The sequence below is a fragment of the Conger conger genome, chromosome 10 (genome assembly GCF_963514075.1).
Source record: "Conger conger chromosome 10, fConCon1.1, whole genome shotgun sequence".
In the NCBI taxonomy this organism is placed as follows: domain Eukaryota; kingdom Metazoa; phylum Chordata; class Actinopteri; order Anguilliformes; family Congridae; genus Conger; species Conger conger.
The window spans coordinates 33241872-33259640 of record NC_083769.1 but is presented as its reverse complement, the minus strand read 5'-3'; the positions used below and the strand labels follow the sequence as shown (position 1 = coordinate 33259640).

The window sequence follows — 17769 nt, the reverse complement described above, 5'->3', positions numbered from 1 at the left end:
CCAAGCTGCACAGAGATCTCAATACCTACTGGAATAACCTTGGTTCTTAAAAAAACTACTCATATTTCCTCCTTCAGGGATTCCACTATGGAGTTGATGTTTGTTTAAAAGAGGTCCCGTCAACCTACCTGTCTGGCTGGTCTTCTTCGACATATTTTTAAATAAGCCATTCTCTCAGTTGACAGCAATAATGATATCCTTACTCTAAATTGCATGTACTGTAGCTTAGAAAAGGTGTGTGTGTGTTTGCAGGGGTGGAGTGTGTTGTATAACTGTAGAAGGCTTTGATCCAAGTGCTAGCCTGCATCTGTTAGACGCCGGAGCAGTACCAGTGGCAATTAATTCTAATTGCAGCGGTATGATACAGGCCAGGGACAGCTGAGCTCCGTCATACTGCCTGTTCTTCCTGTCCAGAAAGCACGAACCCCTGAGACCACAGCGCAATGAATATGGAGATATCTCATCGTGGACAGCCTGGTGAAGCATGACAAGTCCTGATTAAAAACAGGGCACGGTGCTGAAGAGAGACACCGCTCCCAACACCTTGCCTTGCCTGCTGTGGAACAACATGATTGCCACCCCCAAAGCAGGAAGGCAGCTGATCAGAAAATAGATAATTAACCGGATGGCAGTGTCAGACCTCGGTATACAGGGACACGGAGGAAACAAACACCCCGTTAACCTCATGAGGGGTCAGCCATTTCAGGAGCATGAGGGGGGCCTGCTTGGTGATTGCATCAGATGAAATACTGGAATGATGTTTCAACCAGCGCATGCACACACACACACACACATGCACACAGGCACACACGCATACACACACACACACACACACACACAATGAGCCGATATGCAGAAAGTCAGTAATAGAGTATTCGGGAGATGAGTGAAGGCAGCCTCACTCCCGCTTTTGACCTAAATAAATGGTAAAAGTGAGATTGTTTTGCTTTGAAATGTAGGAGACAAGCAGAGGCAGTAGTACTTGTATTTTTTACTTTTCTTCCTCACAAAACTAAGACTCAAATTCTGAAACAAAAACACTCTGGTATAAATCAGTTTTTCAGGAGGCAGGCCTTTTGTGGTCCTGTTGACAGTGACCCCTACAGCATGACCACTGAAGTGTGAATGATTCCCTAGCACCTCCCGTGCTGCCAACTGCCTGAGTGTAAAAGGAGTGGGGAGAAGGGCAAGCCAGGAGTGATCAAAACACAAAGATATAGTGACTCTCTCATCTACCATTAATCTCACCATGCCACCACTGCAAAATCTAGCACAGCACACTTGGTCCAAATCCAAGCCAAACAATGATGGGACAAGGGCCCCCTCCGCCCCCCCTACTGAGAACTCCTCCCTTATCCTCAGTTAATAACTCTGCACGTTGTAAATAAAGCACTGATGTTTAAAAAGGTAAGCTTTGTGAGTGTGAGACTGTGTTTGAACTACCGCTCTGTCCACATCCCGTTGCCATGGCATCAAGGTAATCAGCCGTGGTCCAGCAGAGGAACTGTCATACAGACCACAGGGGTCACAAGGTCACAGCCCTGGGCTGCAGTAGGCTTACTCCCCCCCCCTAACATCTGATTCATTTGTTTTCATTCTCAACAAAGAGGCCATAAGCATCCAGTGAGCACTACTGTGGCAACCAGGGTAACCACTGGCTGGTTATGCGTCCACAAAGGCCTTAAATGAGTGTCGGGAGATTCCATACTGTGGTAAAGTACACAGATCTGTGAGCGACTGAGCATGTGCGTTTATGCGTATGAAACCCTCTGAATCCAGAGTTTGAATCATGCCTAGGTTTTATAAATATCACAGGATTCTAGCCTTCATTCTGTGTACTACTGGGCTTGCATCATTCCTCCTGCAGTCACTAAGCCATTTCACATCAGGTGGTGGTGTATTCATTCAAATGTTCAGTGTAAAATCTTATTCCTTATTATAAACAGTGCACTTTCCACACATGCATCTCTGCAGAGGTAAAAAATGAAAATAACTTGTATTCATATTGTTTTTTGGAAAATAAAAAAAGTGCTAAATATGCTACCGCAAACAGGTGCTGCAGTGGCTTTGCATTATGGCCCTAAGTTCCTTTTTCAGTAGAGTACCCTGCTGTGATTGTGAAAACGACTATACAGTTCAAAGGCTTCTTTAGTGTATTTTTTTTCGTTTTTTTTGCTTGTGTTTCCTGTTCATCCATCCAACTTTTTTCCCCATGAACGGGCATGTCATTATTCTTGTTTCTGTCGATGAATACCCATACAACATGGAGGAGAAATCAATGTTCAGAACTCCTCTGCCTCGATAGTCTTTGGTGGGTGGGGAGAACATGGAGCACTGCTGCATTCGCTCTACCCTTCCTTGCTCCTCTGTCCACCGGTCTGTGCGTGTGTCACACAGTCTCCCTCTGGCAGAGAGCCTCCACAGCATTGCTGGGGCCCTGGGCCACACCTCCGATGAGGAAGAGCATGTGAGGGGTCTGCAGGCCAGCGCAGGAGCAGCGGGGACTGGGCAGGGGGGCCACAAACTCCCAGCGCTTCTTCACAGGGTTGTAGCTCTCCACTGAGCCCAGGGGGGATGGCTGGTTGCCTGCCAACACCAAAACAGAAATCCAAACAATAAAAAACATACTCTAAAAACAAAGTATTCAGACTGAAAGCATTCATACATTGAGAAAAGATGGTATACACAGAGATTGCTATCTTTGTCACAATAAATGTATACATACACATGGAAATAACTGCATTTCAAAAGAATCTAATCTATTTTATTCCCAACATAAAGCCCTACTACTCCAGTAATATGCCTCATGTAAAATCCAGCTGTGACCTGCTTGAAATGACCAGCTACGAGCTGTTCAAACCATGTTGAGTATGGAGCTGGTCTGAACTGGTCAGCCAGTAACCCGCTGTTTCAAAACCTAGCTTCAGCTGTTTTTCTCAGCAGGGATTATAACTAATCATACCAACAGGGCCTTTCACCATAGCAACACCAATTCCAAATATCCCTCCTAGAGTTATATTCATTCTCAGATAGCCCCCAGTGTATTTGTGACACACTGACACAGCAGGAAGTCTCATATGCTGCACGGCAGAACAGCCATTTCCCCCAGATTAACTCCCACGTCGCATGCTTTACAGTGGAGACAAACACTCATTTTTACATTGCTTTTTTAATTAGGACTGAAAGATTAATTAGACAGCTGACAACCGTAAGCCCACTTGTTCTGTTGAACACAGAAACGAACCCATATCTGGCTCCTTCCTGTTCACATGCGTGTTTCTGAGTGGTAGAGAAGAAAGATGACCTTCGGCCCTTCATTGAATCCTGACTTGAGATTGGCAAAAGTTGAATTGAGTCAAAGGTTAGAGTACTGATTCCACTCTGAACAAAATCTTCAGGCACAATATTGATCATAAAAACAACAGCACATTGACAGGAAGATCACTAAATTCTGAAGCCTCCTGTCAGGTATAGTAAGTCCCAAGTTTTCCAAACAAGGCTTCAAGGCATCCCTCCTTTCTCCCTTGTGCTCTCTGGATATCAGTCTCCCGAAGCCAAGAAGTCAAAATAGAGCATGCAAGTGTGTGTGCCAGTGTGCTCCTCTTTTTCTCCCTCTCTCTCACATATTGCAGGCCCTGTAGCCTTTGACCCATTTCCACCCCAGGCTCAAGGCATGTTATTGCCATAGAGCTAGAGGAGACACTTCAACTCGAATCCTGAAAAACAATTATTTCTGATTTAGAACCTGTTTGTGTAATGATGAAGGTTACGGGTCCCTGTTTGCTCATCCAGTATGCATGCAATATGGTAAGATATAACCAATAATTTATGTTGTTATATTTTACTATATGCTTACGTATGAACCACCAATCAGAGGTATAATTACGTATGTTATTAGTAAAACACTTCTTTGATAATAAAATGGCAGAGTGCTTCCAATTCTTCAGTTTATGCTTGTCCACCTTGTTTTGTGAAGGTTTCTGCATAAAATAAATTCCCTTTCTTCTTAGATATTCCTGATTACTATAAGGAGAGAAATTTCTCTGCTCAACACATCTATCACCCAATAAGGGTGAAAGACTCACACACACACCCTCACAAGAATAGATACAGTATGTTCATATGTAATATCCACACAAGAACAAGACTGATGTATTGTAGCACTGATTGGCAGCTTTTAAAATTACACCAGAAAGAATAACACTTCCTTACTGAATATCTGTGCATCTAGACTATTGTTTATATCTAGTCTGTTGGTATCATGTCAATGGTCTAAAGCCAAGGGGCAACCCTGTTGTAAAGGCTAAAGAAGGGTGGTTTATTACCTTGCTGTTTTCTTTCCTGTTTTCTATTTAAACATTATAATTCCTGATTTTGCATTCATGTTAAGACATTAAAAGCCATTTAATTTAGTACATACAGTACATTCATAATTTGTACATACATTTCAAAAACATTATAAATGACTGAAATACAACTTCTCCATGAATGCTTCAACAAAGCTGACACCATGCAGGCATTTCTCCAAAGCACTTGTTTGAAGTGTGCTGTTTTACTCTACTATGAAGCAGAGACGTTCTTAAATCAACAATTCTGCTCAAAAGTTAGGGCAAACTTCATAAATAAACAGACAAAAAACACAGGTAGCTGCAAGATAGATGAAGAAAGGGTCTGTACGACTGAATTTTATTACCTCTGGTGTTCAGCTCCGTCATTATAAATCACAGACCACTCAAACCTCTAACTTGTTCGGGTTTCCATGGAGACACAAATTGAACTGCAGATGATATGGAATGAAGCATCTGATCCAGAGGGTAGGTGTATGTGTGTGTGTACGGGGGGGTGGTGGCTCTTTGTCTTTCACGGTAATCAGAGCATGCTTATTATGGTCAGTTCAATCATAAGAAGCTCAAAATCTGCTCAATTACACAGAAACAACAGTGGTCCACTGAAAGTGTGCGTGTGAGAGAGAGATGAGATAGAGAAAGACAGAGTGAAAAAGAGAGAGATGAGACAGAGAGAAAGAAAAAGAGAGTGAGAAAGAGAGATGAGATAGAGAGAAAGAAAGAGAGAGTGAAAAAGAGAGATGAGATACAGAGAGAAAGAAAGAGAGAGTGAGAAAGAGAGATGAGATACAGAGAGAAAGAAAGAGAGAGTGAGAAAGAGAGAGGGGATCCTTTCAATAGCATGACAATCTCATGTCACTCTGAGACCTTTCACCACCCAACAGTATGAATAATAAAGAGGTTCTTTATTCATCCTGAAAAGAAATGGGAAATTCTTAGCTGGCTTTTGAACTGTCTGTAAACCTCCTTTTTAGAGACAAAAGGCCTATGCATGAAATACCCTGCATTTAAAGTGCAGCGCTATGGCCTCAATATTATTTGGTAGACAGAAAAACTCTCCTGCCCCTACATCTATTCTAACATTTGTATAACTCTACCAATCTAATGCCTTGAATGATTTAAATGTGAACATATAAAGAACCAGAATTATCACATTCATATTTCACTCCAATTACTGTATGGAATAGGAATAGAGAACAATAAACCAAGTATGAATAATAATGCTCTAGGAAATATTGTTGAACTGTTGAACAGAAGCACACACATTCATCTGAGTTGCACGATTTATCAGTCTTTCTGTTTTTCTGCAGAGTTTTAATGGCATGACATAAAATCCCAATATTGAGGAAAAATCATCTCTATTTCATTCTAAACATAACTTGGAAAGAAAAGGTCTTTCCTCACCATGGTGGATTCAATGGCACAACTTACGTGAGTGGAAAATTAAAAGTGAACAAAGAATAATAATGAAATCATGAATAATAATATTAGTAGATAGTTCAGTGGCTATAGCAGTTGATTTAGAAACAATTATTATTATGTGTTAAGGTCAGGCTTATTGGGTGTACTCTGCTTACCTAGGCCACCTGCTGCAATGACCCTTCCACCAAGGCAACCAGCCACAAAGTCTGCCCTTTTCTCCCTCATACGAGAGGCCCGAGTGGGCTTGATCCAGACACCTGCCAGGAGACATCATAAAAAGGGGAGAGCGGATGTATTATTTTTAATATAATAATAATAATAATAATAATAATAAGAAGAAGAAGAAGAAGAAGTACAAAAGTGCAGATCCATGCTAAAACAAGTGAAACCACTAGAGAGCTTCCAATATTTCTGTTAATAATTATAGTAGAATGGAACAGTGAGCTAAATAACATTAGCTATACATTGCAGTGGCCTTAGTAGATAGCACATGAAGTTAAATATGTTAGTTAGAATTTTAAAAGCATTTTATAAAGATGCCTTGTTATACAGTGTGTACTGTATAGAATGTGCACACGTTCATGTTCTAACATGCAGGTATATGCACTCAATCTAGACTCTGGGTAAGTGGAAACAGCACCCCTTTAAATTGCACTCCTTTAAATTGTGCTGAGTATGGTAGTGTAGCATGATTAGCTCAGCTAGTTCACTAGAAAGCATGACAACACTCCCTAATGACGTAACCCTCAAATTCAAAAAGAACGCTGTTGCCCTTGGCTAGGGGTGAGTTTGTCTTTTGCTGATTGGTAACGCGTTCGTTCAACAAATAATTTGGACAAGTGAGAGGCTGGGGTTCAAATCTCACCTCGGACTCAGGCAATTTCTCACCTGTTACACTAGATTATGGGTTTGGTGTGTGTGCGTTTTAATTGCAATTACAATCCACCATGAAAAATGTCAAGGCATGGATAGTACAATTGAGGGATGGGGAAATTATGAGGAAAAATAAAGACACAGTGAACATGTTGAATTGGCTGGAGGTGATTGATTACTTCCTAATCTGTATTAATCTTACATGATATTGTGCATATGCTGAATGATCCTGAACTGGGAAGTGAAGGAAGACTGTTCAGAATGTGTGTATTTAGAGTCCAATGCAGGCTTAGGTTGTTATCTGGGTTCCTGTGCCTGACAGAAGAATACATTTACAAATTTAAGGATTGTATGTCTTTAAGATATTTCTTCCTGTCTCTTTGTTAGAAGAAAAGAGATGTGAAGCAGGTTTTACATTTACATAAAAACCAGATGCTGAGGGCTCCATCATCTCTCCATGGAAATTAATGAATAAAGAGTCCTGGTGCGATCTGGACAGCAAGTCAGTGAGCACCCCAGCCCAGGCACACCATGAAGCTGAAATTATACTGGATTAGACTGGATTTCTCTCAGTTTTGGACAATGGTGAAAACAATCTTACTTGCGCGTTTCTAATATGCCTACAGGGGAAGCAGGCTCTGGACTCATCGGGCACTATGCTGTCAGAACCAGAGCAGGAGGCAATTACAGAATTTGATTCTACAGCCTAGTAATTCGTGGTGGCTGCCATGCTGGATTAGGCCAAATGAATGTTTTGGTTTGTGTCTTGATCACCAGCTTGGCGTGAGTGACAGAATCACTATCTCGGATTTTCCCAAATGAATCACATGGAGCAACCGAGGTAGTGCATCTACTGCAGACATGGGAAATTACTTCATTTTTTAATAATGCTTCGCTTTTCTGAAATAGAAATGTTGCGCCTATTTGTAGAAAGCCTTAGATTGTGTTCTGTTGTTACTGGTGGCCTGGTGCAACTGCAATCCATTCCCCAGATCAGGCCTGCAAAGAGGAATTCAACCAAAATACATTGCTGTAATACATTGATATTACATTGATGGCATTTGGCAGATGCTCTTATCCAGAGCGACGTACAGTTGACGAGACTAAGCAAGAGACAATCCTCCCCTGGAGCGATGCAGGTTTAAGGGCCTTGCTCAAGGGCTAAACCGGGATTGGAACCACTGACCTTGCGGGTCCCAGTCATTTACCTTAACCGCTACGCTACAGGCTGCCCTACAGTACATTGATCACAGATAATGTACATAGATCACAGATAATAACTTTTACATGTGGTAACTCAATATTACTGTCATGTTCAAGCTTTGCCAATCATCCAGTGATCTGATCGACAGAGCCATTTCTATTAGGTATAAGGTCGCTAACAAAAAATGTGAAGTGAACTGCTGAGATCAATAAGACCCCTCTTTCTGGCTGAGATGGTTCTACCAGTACAAGTTGGCTACACATGATGAGTCAGCTTTTAGGTCTTTCTTAAAATCTGTGTGAAAACCAAGAGCCTAAAGGCAGACAAAAGCAAGTACTGAGCCTTGAGCAATCTTGGGCCCTGTGTCGTACACATCACTGATTTCTCTATTGTTTGACTGTCTACATTAAAATGACAAAGCAGAATGCACACCTCTGCAGAAAGATTGGCCTGTGTTTCATGGGTAGTGTAGCAGGTGCAGCAAATCACAATGTTGAATGAGTGCACACACCTGCAAAGGCTGAAATAAGAAAAAGGGCATTTCGTTCTTGGACTTCCCGAGTTTCACCTTCATTTAGCAACATGAGTGTTATATTGACTGGCTGTTATGTAATCAGAGAGGCGAAAGCCATATTAGCTTTTATGCACAAACACAGTTCTTAATGCATCACTAGCTTGAGAGACTCAGAGAAGAGAGGTGCACTGGGCGCTGAACACAGAAAGCCAATGTCTCCTGGCCTGTGATAAATAAGTCCCCAGCTTTGGGTCTGCTATCATGCCACGTCCCAAAATGCACCCAACCACTTGCTCTGCGGAAGGAGCACAGCTACTTATGCTGCTAATTTGTGTACTTGAAGACTTAACTGAGCACTCTTAATGAAACCTCGGCAATTAGGGGATTTAACTGCTCAAACCAAATAAGAGAAAGGATAAAGGAGAAATAAGACGAGAATAGTGAAATCAAGAAATGGTTTAAGACGGTATGAGAAATGAATTTATTCTCTCATTTTAATCACGTCTTTGTCTCTATTGTGGTAAAATTATTTTTTTACCTAAGGGAATAGTCATAGCACAATCCACCCTGCTACAGTCACGCATGAACACATTAACAACCAATTTACTAAAACTCGCAATCAAAGAAATGAAATGCTCTCATTTGCAATTTCAAACCAGGCTCAATTAGTGAGGCCACTTAAATTTACTGATCAGGAAATGGAGGTAATATTCAATGAGGTACAGTTTTAGAATGCTGTATCATAGCATAGGAATATATTAATAATTGAGAGAAGAGATTTGAAGTAACATGAAACCAAATTAATTTAAGCCTAACAAAACGGAACCTACAGAAAAGATGGCATGATGTTAGGTGTCGTAGGCTACAAAAGAAGAAAACTTTCCTCCAACATAATGTGGGCAAAAGGCATATACTATATTGGTCTAACCAAGGAAAGATATGGGCAAAATGAACAAGTATGAATTTCAACTGAACAGATTGATCGATCCCTGCACCATTTCAGTAAAATAAGCAGAATTTTCATTATACATACAAGGAAAGTGTACACAATAGAAGAAAGAGTAAATCACTGGGATGGAACCTCAAACAGTGCAGTACAAAACATCAATTAAAAAATACCTACAACTCTAGGGTATTTTACAAAGATCTGGAAGCAAGGACATGTACTGTGAGGTTGAGAAAACTTCATCATAGCCTGCGGGCAATTTCATCTTTCAGTGTGAGGCTCCAGTTCCTCTTTTACTTTATTTTTAAACACACAATGCATCAGACCTCTAACTGGATTGGCTATAGCGGCTGAAAACCAGTATGTCTAAAAAAGAAGTGTAATCTATACCTAATTCAAGCAGCACCTCTCCCCATCCCTCCCTACCTCCCTGTGATCCTTAATTGTTGTCTTTGTGATTTACTTTGTGTTTTGGTATTTTTAGTTGGCTAGGTAAGCAGTATTTGGATAGTTAAGTTTGGTCACTTTTGCTTTGTTGTTTGTTCATTTGTTGTTTAAAAATAAAAAAAAATAGGCCCTGGTCCTTATCTTTGTTGTACGGGTAGCAATTGAAATTGTACTTCCCTCTAGGGTCTTTCTGCGCACTTAGCCCTGGTTATGGGTATGCACTTTGTTGTACGTCGCTCTGGATAAGAGAGTCTGCCAAATGCCAATAATGTAATGTAATGTAATAAAGTGCTCACTGAGTGTATATCCTCTAGTCGTGCAATTATTGTGTGGTCATGCAAATTGCATCACTTCAAATGTTCACTCCACCCTGTTTCTGTGCATTCATCCCTGGTATACGCATACTGTAGATGTGAAGATTTAAAAATATACATATCAAAAGAAATGTTGCCAAATGATGCAATCATTGCAATGATGCAATCACATCCTAAAAGTGATTTTGACCCATTGTGGCCTTCTAAGTCTGGCTTAGATATTATTATTGTTATTACCAGACCATAAAAATCTAGCATCAAGTTCTGATATAATGGCCTTGTAACCCTACTTAAAATGACCTCATACTGACTTCTGTGGCTGGGAAAATATGCAGAACGTTTGTGGGTAGTACATATGTCCGTGGTACTCTGTGTCAGGATTTTCTCATGGTGTTCATCTCATCATTACAGCTGGGCACAGCAGAATCCACTCAAACTCCTCTGGCTCCCTGCCACCCTGCTGAGAATGAGCTAGGTGTCAGGAGTAATGGAATGGCACTCACAGTTTGAGCCGGTTCAGGCTAGCAATTGGGGAAATGGGACTGACCCTGTTATCAGTTAAGCTTTCTGGAACAGGCGCAGAAAGGTTTTTCAGAACGGGGATATGGAGATTATGTAAGTAAATTAAGCAGGGAGCAAGTTGTCCATCTGCAGGCAACGTAGCGGGAAGAATTTGACCCTAATAGCATGTTTTTACTCCAAAATAAGACTGGCATCAGCATTGGAGTATTGCCAGATTTTATGCTGACCATCCAATGCGATGTCATGCCATATACCGGGCCTCATTTATCAAAGGTGAGCCAAACAAACTTCATCACAAATCGTTCAAAAAGTATTTACACAAACAATGTGGGATTTACCTAAGTTTTCCTGTGTTATATTATATATGACTATATTTCCTACTTGGAATTACAATTCGGAGGTTGAAGTGAACTGATTTTCCTAGGCAGAAGGTGGTAATTTTGGTTATCCCAATATGACGTGAATGCAGCATTAGGCTTTGTTGCTATGGCTGACCCCCCCCCCCTTATATTGCATGTACTGCTTTATTAGATTTGGTGTGTGGCGAACTTTGTTTGAGGCTTATGACACCTCCTTCTGGCTCAGTCCAATGACAGGGAAAATGTAGACTATTCCTTTCACCCTCTGAGGGTATTCCAGACAGTGAAGTCTCTTCTATATTTTGGCCAATGTGTTCTTCCAGCGTACACAACTGGGCCAAACTCTGACCTTCCCATGTGGCTTCATCTGTGTACAAGTTTTCTTTTTGCCACCCGTTTAACTTCAATCTCTGCTTTAGAGATTTTTTTTCTTTTGTCTTTTTTCGGCTATCTCTTTAAATAGCCTGCAATGACTTTCAAGCTCCTTGTATAGTATATTAGGAACGTAAATGTATGAAAATTCTGTGAACACGCGTTTGATGTACGATTTCTGGGTATATATCAACATACTGGGAATATAAAAAAATGCATGCGTATTTGATAAATCTGGCAGAATTTGTTAGTTTGTATCTGATTGCTGATACATGGATTTATGAAAATATTGATAAATGAGGGCCATTGTTTGTAAATGTCTGATGTACTTCCTGAAGAACTGTGGTTAGTTTCAGAGGTAATAGAGGCTTCTGTTTGCTTGGATTTATTCTTTTACTTTCCCGATGTAATTTACTACCAATTTAATAGCATACTGTATGCCAAAACACATTCATAGGCCCTTCTCTCTACTGTAACATCCACCATAAATCTGAGAGAGCCACTAAATTCAGGAGAGCCATTTCCTTCACAGTTCACCAACTGAGCTCCACAGTCCTTGTGCTAGTACACTTAGTGCACAGTCAGTGCAGACAGACTACCAGTTCATCGGACCAGAGGTAACTCTTCTGTGATGAGACAGAAACTGACTGAGAGTCTTCCTCTCTGGATTACATTGCACCCTATCATGTACCCTCCAGTGCATTAACACAGGCAGAGTCCAATACAAGACCATGGGATGTGTCACTACACAGGAACCTACAGTGTCCGCGAAGGAATTTCATATTTAGGCAGCCCAAATATTGTGTTCAAAATGAAACAATGTACTGTATCATAGTAAATATACTCTACCTAGTTAATTTAACACTGACAATTTTGTTGTGTACTGTAGGCTATGATGAAACCCTTTGATTTAGTATAATAAATAAATAACATTTTACACTCTCACACACTTTAGCAATGAGGACGGCTTCATCAGCTGACTCATTATCAAAACAATCACTGCCTTCAATTACTGACCTGAAGAGATACAATTTACTTGGTGAGTCGGTAGGAATTATTGACAGGCCTGTAAAAACTGTAATATTTCTGTAGGAGTGAAGTGGGTGTTTGTATCAAAAGCAATACTCAGTTTTGTACATTTTGGAGTCCAAGTACCATTTCTTTGGCACATTAGACAAAATCATAAGGAGATATTTAATACCCTCCTCCTCTACCCTGACAACGGGAAACTATTAATCTATCAATGTACAGAAATCTTTGAATGTCTGGGATACTAAAAATATGAATGATAAATGTGATGAATGGCATGTTGTGGTTATACGTATTTATACTAAAAGATTTTTACATACATTTGGCAAGTGTTGGACACATCTGTGCTATGGCTATTATTTATCACGAGAAACTGCTTACAAGTAACATTCATTAAATCCCACAGCCTGTTCACTCTTTGTATGTATAACGTATTGAATTCAACCAATCCGATGTTACCCACAGATGCAGCGTGACAGTAATTGGACCCTGTCATGAAAGAAAGAAACGTGGATAACAGGAAGGGAATTATGCCATGAAAGGCCTCTCACTTCCCCACCCTGCTCACGCGTTTCTTTTCCCACAGAGCTATGGTAAACCGCCATGGGATTATGTGTGAGAGTGAGCATGGGGGAGAAGGCAGAATGTCAAATCTTTCTGGCTTGCGTGGGTGTACAGGCACTGAACTGAAATAGGCCGGCATCGTAATGAGCACGCAGGGCTGCAGCTCTGCGAACCAGTAGGGTCCCAGACACAGCCCGCGCCATCATGCTGATTATTTCTCATTTATTTGTCTGCCGTTAGCATCATTTTGTCATCGGACAGTGAGGCTCTTAGTCTAGACCGAGCGCTAGCTCCAAGTGAATTAAAGTCAAAACTTTGTGCAAAAGCAAGGGTTACACAGTGAATTAGTTTTGGAATTTACACATCCGTACTGTATGTATGCTCGTGTCCCCACTCCTTGTCTGTACCACGGTGTGCCAAAATAACATTGAGGGCATATCACAGTGACAATGGACAGTGCTCCTATGCCATTTTACATTACAGTTATTTATCTGATGCTCTTGTGACTTACAGTTGATTAGACTAAGCAGGGGACAATCCCCCATGAACCAATGTGGGGCTGAGGGACTTGAACCAGCAACCCTCTGGGTCTCAGTCATGTACCTTAGCCACAAGGCTACAGGCTGACCATATGCAGTAAAGTTCTTGATCTAGTACTCTCGTACTCTGCTACAGCAAATAAGCCAGCTGTCCCCTGACATTCACAGCTCTAATACCACAGAGCTTCGGCACAATTGCATGTCACTTTATTCTGAGAGGACCCCTAGAAGTTGTGCGACAATTTTAATGAGTTGGTGTCTCATTGTCCCAGCTCATCAAAGGTAGTAATTGCTGTCCTGTTTAAGATAAAAGCCTCACAAGCGTGAGTTTTTTCCCCTTTAGTGTAAATTAGCCACTTCATCACTGATTTTTGAGTAGCCCCACCAAATTTATGTAGAACCCTTTACACAAGGACCAGGGGAGCCAAACTGTGGGGATCATTTAATGAGAAGTAGTTATCTCTTTTATGAATGTGCTAAAATGTGCTTCAGTTCTGAACTGTGGAATTCCAGTGCTGTAGTTACCGTATATTACTTTTTGACACTATTACCACTGGTGTTTGTCTCGCTGTCAATGCAAATAACGGTCCCATACACTGCCTGGAATGACAATTAAAAAATTTTAATTTAAATAATAATAATAAACAGAAGCCAACCAACTTGTAGTCAGTCAACATACATGTTTATGGGGAAAAAGCATGCTTGTAGCTGTAAGGGTATAATATCATACTCCATTAATAATGTCTTCATTGTTAGATTAATTCTTAAACACTGAATATTTATAATGCAAACTAAAAAGTAATTTAACTGTGAACAGATGATTCATAATATATTGTATAAATTAATAGATTCGATTTCAAATTTAACAGAAAGCTCATCCTTAGCCCTGTCTGTTCCCTTCAAGGATCCTTGGACACTTCTCACACATGGCAAAGGAAGGCCTATTGCACGCAGAGCTGTCATTTAACAGTATACACTCAGTAAGAACTTCATTAGGTAGACCTGTACACCAGCTTGTTAATGCAAATATTTAATCAGCTAATCATGAGGTAGCGACTAAATGCATAAAGGGATGCTGACATGGTCAAGTGGTTCAGCTGTTTTTAAGGCAAATGTCAGAATGGGGAGAAAATGCGATCTAAGTGACTTTCATCGAGGAATAATTGTTAGCGGCAGGCAGGGTGGTTTGAGAATCTCAGAAACTGCTGATCTCCTGGGATTTTCATGCACAACAGTGTGCAGAGAATGGCTCAAAAAACATCCAGTGAGCAGCAGTTCTGCAGACAGAAACACCTTGTTAATGAGAAAGGTCAGAGGAGAAGGGCCAGACTGGTCAAAGCAGCAGAAGACCAATAAATAAAATAATAAGTTTGATAAATACTATATACTATGTATATATTGTGGATTACCTGCGACCTACAACATAAAATTAATCCTTTCTACAATGGAGTGAGAATTTACTGGGCTACTGGGGCCCTCAGGGGGAGTCAGTGAAGTGGGAATGAGACTCAATTTCAAAAATAGAACAGCATGTATCACAAAAAATTATGAAAGTGATTGATGCATTAATCTAGGCCCCCTGTGGAACTGGATGCTTTGCTTATATTGATTTTATCCATCTTATCATTATTATTTTAAACAAAGCGCATTTCAACAAAATCCCATTTTTGTCCTGCAGTTTAAAAGTTTTTTTCAAATGATCCTCTGAAGCTCAGAGTTAACCACTTTATAATGCTTGTCGGGTTCTGCACAGTTGGCTGCTTTCCAGGGGAGACTTACAAGCCTGGAGATATGAGGCCAGAGAGATGTGCAGTCACGTACAACATGCTGCATGCACACACAAACACACATGTACACGTCCTGTGGGCAGTAGTCTGACACAGGGCTCCACTTCACCAACACACACTTGTAATTACTGTAGACTATTCATTACTGAACATATGCCATTTTTCACAGTTACAAGCTGTTTACTGGATTTAACTTAAAAAAATGGGTGTTATAGATCCAGTTGTATATCACAAACAGTAATTTGCATTAGTACTGGATCCTTACTTACTGAATATGCACATTGTGTCTACAGTGCAATTACAGTATTAACTGTACTGCCTCAAGCAGCAGGAACAATCGCCAGTCACACTAGTAACATGCCCTATAATTTGCTTCTTGTAATATAATGTACAATTAATAAAAAGGTATTCATCTGACTCCAACAGCTGTGTTAAATAACACAGGAATATAAGAACAGACTACACGCAAACCCACAACAACTTGTGCACAATGACTTTATTAATGCGGTATTCTCTGGGCTGACATCTTGCATTGTTGTGAAATGAAATGATGCAGAGGACACAGAGGCTGCGTTAATGGGAACATTAGAGAAGCACAGAAAGACTGACTGAAGGACTGATAAACATAGTTCTGAGTCTAGGCCCTTCCATGAGGCGACATCAGGCATTCTGAGGACATTGAAAACCTTTTTCAGTTTCGATAAAATTTCACATACACTCAGTAACCACTTTATTAGGTATTTATTAGACTTACGTTTGAGACTTATTGGTCTTCTGCTGCTCTAGCCCATCCACTTCAAGGTTAAATGTGTTGTGTGTTCAGAGATGCCCTTCTGCATACCACAATTGTAACACATGGTTGAGTTACTGTTGCCTTTCTGTCAGTTTGAACCAGTCGGCCCATTCTCGTCTGAAATCTCTCAGTAACAAGGAGTTTCTGCCCACAGAACTGCCGCTGACTGTTTTTTGTCTTTTGTTTTTAACAATATTCTCTGTAAACTCAAGAGACTGTTGTACATGGAAATCACAGGTGATCAGCAGTTCCTGAGATACTCAAACCACCCAACAACAATCATGCCTTAGTTACGTAAATCATATTTCTTCCCCATTCTGTTGTTTGGGCAGAATAATAGACCTGCTGGAGGCATGGTATCACTACTCAGACTCTTGACACATTCACCAGGGGCTTCAAAAGCATCTATGAGAATACTGCTGTTCACAAGTAGAGCACAACAAAATCAAATATATTTCAAGGTGCAAAGCAAATTTGCTAAGGCCATTTGTGGATTGAGCATTCATTTGCGTTTAGTTTCTCAATGATTTTGTGCGTGTGCATGCGTTTTCACATGTTTTTACATTTCATTCACCAGCTAATATCCTAATGTGCTTCAATGTCACCCTTGGATCTCGTAATAATGGACATTCATCATATATACCAAATTTATATTCAATTTTGTCCCCAGCTCCGCAGTTCCTGGTGGAATACGGAAAAGCTTTAAGACCGCTAGTGCTGAACTCCACCTGAATACAAATCAGTCAGCAGACTCCCTCCCCTTCCCGCTCACACAGTTCATTCACACGCCTGAGGTTCATTTACCAAGGATAGATCATCATCATACATATTTATGTGAATGCCAAATTACTTGAACTAGATGCTTAATTAAGCAACCTTATAACTGCCTATACGTGAAATATGCCAGTGTACTGCAATCATTGTACACCGCTGAACTACTCTCTCAATCTGGAAAGCTTATGTGAATAAAATATAACAAATGGTACTGGCTAATCATGACAGTACATTAGATTTTTTTTTTTTTTCTAAATTTCTATTTTCTTTTCAAAAGTCCATATCAATATTTCTCAGATAAACTGACACATTACAATGGAAGATAATGTTACCTGTGGTACCATGTTGTCCACATATTCTTTTTTTGTGGCAGGTGGACACATTTTTTTCTGCTATTTTCTCTCTTAACAAACACACAGGAAATAACAATGTATGCAATTGTGTGTGTGTGTGTGTGTGTGTGTGTGTGTAGTATGTATAACAAAGTGAGAAACAGCAGAGAGAGAGGAGGAAGGGGAAGGGTATAAATGAATGAGAGTGAAAGAAAGAAAGTATGTATGTGGAAAAATGCCCGTGGAATTAAAGATTCTTTGAAAGGATCGCAGCTTCTCCCCCATCCCGGTAAGGAACAGTTTGGACTGACATGCCCTTAGCGACAGCTCTCATTAAACACTAGGCAGGGTCAGGGCAGGTCCTGCAGCCTCTGTAAATGTCAGCCCCTTCATCTGCTGTCCTGGGACCAGCTCTTTCTGCATTTCATACAGACCAGCATGCCTTCACATCCAGCCCACCACTGTCCTTTCATTTCAGCTACAGCAAAATACACTCTTCTGTGTGCCTCAGACAGCAAAACCTACTGTCTGCAGAGACGTGAGTCAGCCATGGTTTCTTGGAGTTACCACTCTAATAATCCCTCTAAACATTGTGCTAAGCAGCCACAGCTTAACAGCTGTTGTAAGCAAGA

The 17769-nt window shown here is 40.6% G+C and overlaps 1 protein-coding gene across 1 annotated transcript in view; it reads right to left on the bottom strand.

The window, feature by feature from the left end:
* Window positions 1–776: 776 nt before the first annotated feature.
* klhdc8b (kelch domain containing 8B) overlaps window positions 777–17769 on the bottom strand; it is a 55688-nt gene continuing 38695 nt past the window's right edge. The window contains exons 4-5 of the mRNA XM_061258030.1: window positions 5924–6025; window positions 777–2586 (exon numbers count right to left, since the gene is read on the bottom strand). Coding sequence (XP_061114014.1) covers window positions 2390–2586; window positions 5924–6025 — 299 coding nt within the window. The 3' untranslated portion in view covers window positions 777–2389. The remainder of the gene's footprint in view (window positions 2587–5923; window positions 6026–17769) is intronic.